Source organism: Parus major, chromosome Z (genome assembly GCF_001522545.3).
Source record: "Parus major isolate Abel chromosome Z, Parus_major1.1, whole genome shotgun sequence".
NCBI lineage: Eukaryota > Metazoa > Chordata > Aves > Passeriformes > Paridae > Parus > Parus major.
Genome location: NC_031799.1, coordinates 44,111,329 through 44,121,737, shown reverse-complemented (window position 1 = coordinate 44,121,737; position 10,409 = coordinate 44,111,329). Strand labels below are relative to the sequence as shown.

Here is a 10,409-nt window from a genome sequence, read left to right as displayed (position 1 = left end):
GAAAAGGCGTCTCCCAGTTTCTGTCATTTAAAACTGTGAGGTACTCGAATATTGCCTTGAAAGTCCTAAAGCAGTGATTTATGATACCTTTTTAACCTGATTATATAACACACCCAAGAATCTTACCCTTGAACCACAGGAGAACAAACTTCAAACAATTTCCTCTTCATCTGTATTGCACCACTCACTTTCTTGGAAAAGATTCATGTTTCTGAGCAGAAGTCACAGAAAATAAAAATCTCTATGATCACAACCTAATTCTGGTATTCCATTGTGGGGAAGCCTTACTTCTCCTGCATCCTGCATCCCCAACAAAGGAGTGGAAAAGACTGTCATCATCCTCTCAACCCTTGGTAAACCTGGAACTGGGATGTGTGTTCTCCAGCAGGACATCTTCTTTTTTTATAAATTTTGTTCCATGTTACATCAAATTCAACAAGCCCAGGAATATGTTTCAATGCTTTGATTCCTCCCTATTTTTTTCCCTATGCCCAGCAAAAATGGCCATAATACTGCAGAAATTAAGTTAAATTTGATTTTGTTTTCTTCTTGCTCTAAACAGCACGTAATGCAGTGACAGATGTTATGCTCACCAAGCAAAATCTTGTGCTGTGATTAGCTATTATTAGCATGTGTCTAATCCCTGGGGGATTGAGTGGTTCATCTAAGCATGGCTTCGAGTGTCACCTATGTCTCACATGGACATAAACTAATCTCTTTTGTTGGAACCAGATGAAGTGATAAGTGTTTGGAAGCCTTCTAATTGACAGAAAACACTGCAATTCGTTCTCTGTCAAATCCCCATGTCAGGGTGAAATAGCATATCTCATATTTGGTGTCAGTACCTTTAAAACCTAATGGGCATCTAGCACTGCAGTGCAGTTTAAGAAATTACTTTGTATGTGACTCTCAGTGGCCAAGCAGTTCCAGTTACCACGAGCTCATTCCTGTGTGCACTTGCCCAGGCTGCCTCTGAAGATGTGCAGATGGCATGAACAGGACAGGGTCAGTCACCACGCTGCATGCAAAGCACCACAGCCTCCCTCTCAAGTGTAAATGGAAGCTGCACAGAGGCCAAATCATAGTTGCAGGCAGCAAGCAAGGACAGCTTTTTCCAGGCAATGGGCAGCCTTAAACAAGCTGCCTGGAAGGCAAGAGAGCTCACATCAGGTACAGGGCAAAGCTGTGTGCTTCTCTTCACAAAGTCCTGGCCAAGAGGCAGTAAGTTATCACTGCAGCAAGCCAAAAACATCGAGATGCTTTAGCCTTACTCTGGAAGTCCAGACTGTTGTATCAGAATCAAAAGCTTCAGGATTTCCTGGGCTGACTCCATAGGAATTACAGGGTTGTCCCTAGTGGCTATGTCCAAGGCTCCCCAGCACTTAGCACCCAGTGTGAGGAAAAACTGCTAGTACAGCCAACTCCTATTTCAATATCTGAAGTCTTAGATCTCCCAGGTGAGCCTGGGAAAAAGAGTTCAGGAGCAGCCTTTGCAGTTAGGGAAATTCTTTGGGTGCTGGAGGATGGCAGACATGGTTTGCTGCCGAAAGAACTCACGATTTCTGCCTTCTTGTCTTTTTTTTATGTATTGTATTCCCATGAAAGGCTACTAGAGGGAACATTTTGAGAAGAGAGACCTGCAGTATTTATGTAACTGGAAATATTGACAAAATTATCTAGAAAGAATGTGCATAAAAGAAAGAATGCAAAAACATGCACAGGAGAACTGAGGACTCCAAGATTTTGATACGAACATAGAGGCCAAACTGCATTTTTACACTTTTTTGTCCCCTCCTGCATGTGGGTAATGCATGATGTCTTCCTACTTTTGAAAGAATCACCTTAATTTGATGATGCAGGTATGAGAACAGCTAATTTTGTACCTGCTTCATGCAAGTTGTCAAACGTGAACACGTGCCTATGCAGATGCGTGTGTACAGTCCAAGTGTTTCTCTAATTAATGCTCTGTGCTTATTCTCCTAACATGTGTTAGAAGCAGAGAGGCTTCAATGAGACAAAGCAGTGGTACAATCAAATCATCAGATTTATTAGCTTTCTGGGCAGCTTTTTCCATTATGTAAAAGCTGTGTTTGTATTACTATAGCAGTCAGACCCACCAGCGTGAGGATTACAGTTGGTTTTTACATAATGGATTATCCAAGATTAAGTGTTTTATTCAGGCACACGAGCAAAAATAACCAATAAGTGACTTTGCAGATTCCTTATTTAAAGGGAGCTGGAGGGCAAGTGACACAAAACTCTCCTGCTACCTGCAGCACAAAGACTGAAGCAGAGGAGTCTCGAGGATCTCCAACATCTCTACTCAGCAGGTAGGTCTCCCTTCAGCAGAGGTGGATCAGACTGGCATCACTCGCAGCGGGGAAATGCAGCTTGCATGGCAGCAGCTAGGAACAGCCTAGTGTAGCTGTGTGGCTGTTTGGCTCTGGGTTGGTAGCTCAGCTTGGATGGTGCTGACAAGCATTAGATAACTGTTTTATTTTTGGCATCAGGACAGGTATTCAGTGTCAAATACTCTGCAAGAACATATCATGAAAGTTCTCTGTTCCCAAAGTTTGAGAAATAAATGTATTGGGACGTGGATGAGCTGGGATACCCAAGGAGAAAAACAGTCATGGGTACCAAGTGGTTGTGCTGCAACGACAGATCAACCCTCTAGAAAATTAATATTATTTGCCATGTTTGTTGAAGGAATGGTCAGAGGGTAGCCAATACCAAGGTGTATTATAGTGTTAGAGTAGGCACATAGGAAAGGCCTGTTTTGGTGAGAACTGGTGCTAAAGAACACAGCTTTGCTGGCTTGAAAGCAAAGTAGACACTGTGAAATAATTCAAAACAACATCTTTTCAATGTACAGTGCTTTACCAGAACATTTCATCAGAACATCTTTATTCCTGTGAAAACAAAATTCAAAATGTTTCAATTTTTTAGCAGTTCTTACTGGCTGGTCCATAGATTATGGATTTACAGTTCATAGTCTGTCTTGATTTATAATACAAAAATACAATGAACTGCATTCCTACTATTTGAAAGCAAAATACTCTTCCAAAACAATTGCCTTTGATGTTCAGTTTTGGCTGAATTTAGGCACCACAATGACTCAGTATCAGTGGAAGAGTTGATTGTCTGCTTAATATGAGAAGAAACCAGTTTTGGAATGATGGAAGCACTACATCTGCTGCATGAAATAAACTCCCATGTTTGCTTTTGTCTTGCAGAATGAAATACGCACAGTATGTTTTCCTGGCCTCGGTCTTCTACACTGTTGAATATAGCCTAGCTCAGACCTGTGCAGTGGAGTCTTTCTCTGTCAAAGACAATTTTGATCCAAAAAGGGTAATTACATTTACTTCAATAGTACATGGGAAGAAACTTTACCTATAAACTGTTTCTCTAGGTTATGAGTTTTGTTCACCTAAAGGGGTTCTTCACCAAAAAGTTAAGTTCTTTCATATTCTGTCTAGTTTTCTTTTCTCAGTACTGTTTAATCTCCTGAACATTATGGTTAAACTGGCCTTGAAAGACAGGGATATTACTAGAGCTCAAATTCTGTTAGCTTGGCACAACTCTGAGCTTTGAGCAGTTCTGTGAAAGGAGCAGTTTAGATCCGTATCAGAGAGGAAGCTCAAGCAGACGCCCTAGGGTACTTCTATCCACCACTACTCATTCTTGGGAGTCACAGCAAACGGAAATGTTACCTAGTCTGGGGTGCTGAACAATGACTCCTGTTTAAACAACATCATTTGTGCTTCTGAGGAGAAAAGGAGGACTAGCCTGCTGCTGGAAAGGTCCAGACGTGTCAGTACCTATTTTAACTAATGGTCAGCAAACACCACAATTCCAGGGGTAACTGGGATGTGGCAAGCACTTTCTCTGTAGGATTTGCTTTACTGAAAACAAAACATGTCTGGGGAGAGCTTTGGGAATATCCCAGTTTTTAAAAGTCAAAGTTTTCACTCAGGCACCTGTGTTTGGGAACTGTGGCCTTGCAGGCTTAAGCACATAGCTTGCCTAACAGCTGTCATTAGCTTCACTGCAGAATCAGATTTAACACAGCTAGCTCCTGCTCTTCTCAGTATTTCTACTGATAGTGCTAACTTTTAAGGGTCTTCCTCTCAGTCACCTGTTAAAATCTTGTTTTTATTGTACTAGATACTTCTTGCACATTTTCAGCGGCCCATTTTTTTTTCGTATGGACATATTCTTTCCTTAATATCATTACATTTCCCTCTGCTGTTACTATCCCCAACACACCCTCTCCTTGTTTTGAGTGTGTAGTCATCACTTTCTGCTTTGCTGGGTAGACCCTTTACCCCATCAGAGATCAACTGTGGCTAGTGGCAGCCACAATGATTGCTTCCAGCCAGATTGCTACAGTCTTCGTGCCTGCATTTGATAGTCTTGAATTTGGTATGGTATTCCATGGAACAGAAGGCGAGGGGCTTGATCAGGGAAGAACCAGTCTGACCCTCAGAAGACATCTTAGGACGGGAGATGCTTTTGGTGCGGGGTCATGGTGACAGGAATGTCTCACTTGACAAGGACTACGTGCACTCAGCAGTGCAGAGCTGCTAGACCCAGATCGTGGCACAGAGGCAAGGGTTCATCAGGCAGCACTGCAGGGTCTGTGCGCTACATTCCCTCCCGAGCTCAGACTGGCAGTTATCAGGCAGTGGAGAGTTAGAAATGCACTTTGATCACAAAATTGTTTCTTGTGATGGTGGCTAAACCAGATATTCATACACTTTCATGACAGTATGCAGGGAAATGGTATGCCCTGGCCAAGAAGGATCCAGAAGGCCTTTTCCTTCAGGACAACATCTCTGCTGAATACACTGTGGAGGAAGATGGTACAATGACGGCATCCTCCAAAGGACGAGTGAAGCTTTTCGGGTGAGCTCTCCTGACTTTCAGTTCTAGTTGCTGTCATGAGATACTGGATGAGGGGAACATGGATGATGATCTATCCTGAACACACAATATGGCTGGGTTTTCTTCATCAAAAAGAGAAGTTCAGCCAAAGTATTAGATTAGAAGCTAGAGGTTAGACACTTGTGAGTCTTGAGTTTCTTCATAGCCTGGCTCTGGTTTGGGTCCATCACAAAACTACTGCATAAAGTCAATTATTAAGTCAAATCTTGATTGATGGAATGGTTAGATAAATTAATTGCAATCAAGAAAAGGAGCAAGTGCAGGCTGTGGGCCTGCGACAGGACAGGACAGTTCTCAGGGCAGGACAACTCTCTTCACTGAGGGGTTATGGGGAAGGAGAGGAGCATTACTTCCACAGATGTCGCAATACAGTGTTGGACAGATTTCTGAGGAAAACCTGTGGTTAAGTCTTAGATATATATCTAATTGCAATGCCTGAATGGACAGATGGCAGGAGCTTAGAGTTTTGCCTGTTGGTCATGATTACTACAAGGAATTACAGCACGTAAAGAGATTAAATAGCTTTCTGAGAGTAGAAGTGAAAATCTGTGGCTTCCAGTATGTTAGCAGTAGCAGGAGGCTATGCACCTTCACAGTGCAGCATTCCAAAATATTTTGGGAATGGGCAAATGAGGTTTTGCAGGCATGCCATACTGTGCAAGAGGGAAGATGCCTGAAAGGACTCTTCAGAAAACAGGTGGGGTCTCAAGGCTGCTGCATATTTTATTTCTGCAGAGGCAGGATAAGGGGAAGCACAGCCTGAGCAATGAAGGGAATGAAGACCCTTCCACTGTTTCACAAATCCAGTAATGCTTGACAAACAGCGTTGAAATGTAGATGGTGTTCAAACCAAACAGACACCAAACAGAGAAGGGCATGGAACAAATGGACACTCACAGGTGTCCCACAGGGCTCTCAAAGGCTGTGACAGCTTTTCACCTTGGTACAGCTTGGTAGAGGGACTGTAACTATTACTGTGCTTGTACAGACATTCCTGTGTCCATACTGCTGGGAAGGGATAGACAGGGGAGAGACAACTGCTTGCCTCTTCCTGGGGACAGCTATTGATCCCAAAAGAGCCCAAATGCAGACTGCTAGCAGGAATCCAATAAACAATGTTGATTATTGTGCTTGGTGGCTGTCTGCTTGTGTAGAAATGGGTAGCAAAAAGCTTACTGAACTGAAGGAGGGTCAGGGCACTGCCCCAGCCACAGCGTAGCCGTACAGTAGAGCTGGGGACCAGACAGCAGCAGCAATCATTGGTAGTGTTTGGGGGGTGCCACAGATTAGTTAATGACAGTGACTTTGGCTTAAGAAAGACCATGCCCATGCCTGAGGCAGTCATGCCCAAGTCCTGAGTGAAGGACACCCATTTCAAGCCCTCATGCTGGCAGGTTGTACCTTCAATCTTGTGGATCTCGTTGCAGTTTCTGGGTGATCTGTGCTGACATGGCTGCTCAGTACACAGTACCTGACCCAACCACTCCAGCAAAAATGTATATGACCTACCAGGGACTGGCCAGCTATCTCTCCAGTGGTGGTGAGTTAAATTCTCGAGTCCCCTGACACAATTGCTTATAGCTGTCCAGATGTGTGTTTCCATACATAAGCAGGAAAAACAATTCAGCTCAGATTGTTCCAAGTGAAGACAAAACATCCTTTTTGGGGGACATGCTTTATCCAAGCAGTGTGTTTTATTTCCACAGAAAGGGCAGCATCCAGAGACTCTCCAGAGATCCCTCTTATACACCATATGTTAACAAGGAGGCTTAGAGGTATTGGGCCACACAAAATGGGTTTTGTACAGTCAAGTGTGGTGTTGAACCTAGGGAAGCCATATATCCTGGGGCCCACTGTGGGCATTCTAAAAATGCTGAGGTCAGTCATCCTTGTACTCATACCAAAACAGAGGAGACATGTGGACCCACAGCTGCACCCCAGCAACAAGACACATTTCTCCTCAGATAGACACAGCTGGACTCAAATAAATGCAGCTGTTAACTCAAGTCCCCTTTTCAGAAACTGCTCATGCTGAACCTCAGTTACTTGCCCTTCAAAGTCCATCCTTTGTGCCTGAGCCTCCCATAGCTGTGGTTCTCCAGCTGTGACAGTTGGGGAGGACTTCAAATGTGTAAGAAAGAAGTACATTTCCTTAGTACTGGCAGATAAGCCACACCAAAAAGAACTTAGCTGACCAAGGCTAGGAAGCAGGACATATTTTTTGCTTCCTGTATAGGAATTGTAATCTGTACCGTATGTCCTTCCTTCAACCATACTTGAGCAAGCAACATAATGAGATATTTTGTCATTGAAAACCTAGAAAATCCTAGTCCTCCTAATGCTTCTAGCCTAAGAAACAAAAGGTGAAAATGCACTGAGCATGGTGCGGAAAATCACGGTCCCAAGATGCCCTGTGTCTGTCCCAGTTCTTCCCCTCACGGCGTGGAGATAAGCTGAATGTGTGACGTGATTATAGAACCTTTGTAAAGCTATCCCTGCCATGTGAAGTTTGCCATCTCCCTGCTGAAGGATCCACCTCTGCCCTGTTGTGCCCACTGTAACAAACCTGTGTGTTTCGATATTTCAGGGGACAACTACTGGGTGATTGACACTGACTATGATAACTATGCCATCACCTACGCCTGCCGCAGCCTGAAGGAGGACGGCTCCTGTGATGATGGCTACTCCCTGATCTTCTCGCGCAACCCCCGTGGCCTCCCCCCAGCCATCCAACGCATTGTGCGCCAGAAGCAGGAAGAAATCTGCATGTCTGGCCAGTTCCAGCCTGTGCTTCAGTCAGGTACTTCTGTTTAATTAGCAAACTCACTGAGTTGTATAATAGGTGATTGCCTTTGCTGTTAATGTGACAGAACCACAGCAAACTCAGTTGTTCTTTTTTAGCAACCTTTCCATCATGTTAGATCTAATAGGAAGAGCTACAAAAGGAAATCCACGCAAGGACAAGAGCCTGCTACAGGCTGGTTCTGCAGCCTTAAGATTGTTACTTACAGGAATCCTGTGTGTTGAAAGTGGTACACTACCGGAAGAAGATCAGCTTTGTTACTGTAGTAGACAGGATAGAAATGGATGCAACAAGCCAGTATCTCTGCACTTGGAAATGCTTGTCTTGGCTACTAGCATAATAGCATCTTACCTTGGGTCTGTGCAGTGTCCTCCAGGAAGAGATGAGAGGTGCCTCCTTAGTTCCATCACGACTTGTGTCCTGTGTGGTCTGAGCAGCAGGGATGAGGGGGTCTGAGTAGCATTGTTGACTGCATCTGCTGGCACTGGGAGTCAGCAGTTGAACCACATACATGCAAACAGACCATGTCTAAAGCCCATTTTCTGAAGGAACAGGAATTGATCTTCTAGTTCAAATGCAGTCCATGAAATAGGCACATACTTTTTTAGGGCTATGCAGGAAGCAGAAATTCCTCTTTGCTGGCAGTTGAGCACTCACACCCTTCACAACCTCATCGCCCTGCCTGGAAGTTGACCTTCTACTAAGCCATGTAACACCCATGTTCCGCATTGTGGACAAGGAATGGCAGCGAAAACCTCCTGAACAGCACATTCTTGTGTCAGCCAGTCCTCTACTACAGAGCAGGTACTGGCATCACCCAAGGCTGTGAGCATGGCATGGGCATCCCTGCCCCATACCCCTCTGTGCTGCTCCCTGTAGCAGAGGGAAGGCAGCTGGTTTGCAGGGTGCTCAGGAAAACCAAAAGCCCATGGCTAGCTGGGAAAGACTGCCTGTGTCTCTGCCAATAGACACAGAGAAATGCAAACAGCAACTTTTGCACTCGGCATCCTAGTCTTTTACTGTGATTCAGAAGTATCTAGAAAGGTTGTAGTTATAGATTCACTGGGGACTTAAAGGCTGTTAAAGCACTTTGCAAATTTACTTACACAGTCTAAAGTTTACTTTTCTTTCTTTCCAGGGGCCTGCTAAAAGTACGCTTCTGATCCTATCCTGAAGCAGAAACCAGACCTCTTGGTCTTGAAGTTGCCACTCAACTAATAATAATAAAAAAATCATAGTATGGAATAGTGTGTTTTTCCTGAAAAACACATGAAAATATTGGGGGATCTTTAAACAGTGTGCAATATAATAGTGATATTTGAATTTTCAAGGAAATACCTAATGTGGCATTTGTCAATAAATGTTTTTGAAAAAAAGTCACCTCTGGAACTGGTTTCTATTGCCTGCTGTCCTGCCTGTTGGGGAGCAGAAGGACTGAAGATGCTCACTGAGGAGCGGTGAGACAGCAGCCACTGTGTTTGTTCCCAGTACAGGCAAGGCAGTGTCACTCCCCAGCACTGAACATGGGGGGCAGGGCAAGGATGGTGAGCAGGGCACATCCCCTGACAGTGCTATCATCAGACAAGAGCATGGTGACAGGGCAAGTCTGGGATTCACCTAGAAAGTCCAGCCAGCAAGAGGGCAAGGCACAGAGCAGGGTGCAGGCACATCAATGAGATGGCTCCAGCCAAAAACAGGACTCGAGAGCATGTCTGAGGCAGACCTACCAGCAGCAAGGCTCCCAAGGGGAAAACTGCAAATGCAATAAAGCAGATGCTACTTTCAATAACACTGGGCATTACTTTAAATGAGTAGGTGCTTGCATTTCTAATGGCATTACCAGTAATTTTCTCCCCTCTGCATTCATAATCCAGTTTTCAGTATCTGAAAAGTATAGAACTGAATTATATAGAACAGACTGGGTTATGGCAAAGAATTTCATAAACAGACAAAACCAGAAGAAAAGTACCTAGAAATGTCCATGTAGAAAAAGGGTAACCTGAGTCAGCATTATTGACATGTATATCCCACTGCTTTTAGTAAAATCACATTAACTTTGTGTTTCCTAATTATAAAAATACCGGTCTAGAACACCCCAGCATCCTGCTGAACCCTGCAGTTTGTCAACTACACAAATTTTTACAAGTTATAATCACCAAGCACAGAGGTAAGACCAAGCTGAACAGCCCCAACTCCTAAGGCTTCCAAAAGGCGTATGGAACAAGGCTAATGTTGATTGAAGACCTTCAGAGCACTACACTGTTAAACAGCCTCTGCAAGATGCTTGCACAATCTTACCAACAGTAACCAGAAAGAACATAGAAACCGAAGACGAGAGACACTGTCCAGGACCAGGACCACTTCAGGGATGCAGTGAAGTCTTTCAAATTTCTATTTCCCAGCATTTCCTGGCAATACTTGTAAGGTGCTCAGCCTGCTTCAATAAAGACATCTTTGCTCTTCAGGTCAAGGGAAAGCTATCCTGACAGGGAACAAGGTGTGAACTACCACCTAAAGCTAAGGACAGAAACAGAGGAATACTAGCAGGCAGTGCCAACAAAACCCCACACAGACAGAGTGTTGAAAAAATATCAGTCTTTTCTGCTGGACTAAGTGCAAGGTCAGTGTATTGATTGAACGTTCTCCACTTCCACCC

At 44.1% G+C, this 10,409-nt stretch overlaps 1 protein-coding gene across 1 annotated transcript; it reads left to right on the top strand.

Annotated features, from left to right (window-relative positions):
- Positions 1-3,237: 3,237 nt before the first annotated feature.
- Positions 3,238-10,269, top strand: LOC107216337 (purpurin). The gene is made up of 4 exons (XM_015653332.3): positions 3,238-3,354; positions 4,775-4,911; positions 6,378-6,490; positions 7,538-10,269. The coding sequence occupies exons 1-4, from the start codon at positions 3,238-3,240 to the stop codon at positions 7,762-7,764; spliced, it is 594 nt and encodes a 197-aa protein (XP_015508818.1). The 3' UTR covers positions 7,765-10,269.
- Positions 10,270-10,409: the final 140 nt, after the last annotated feature.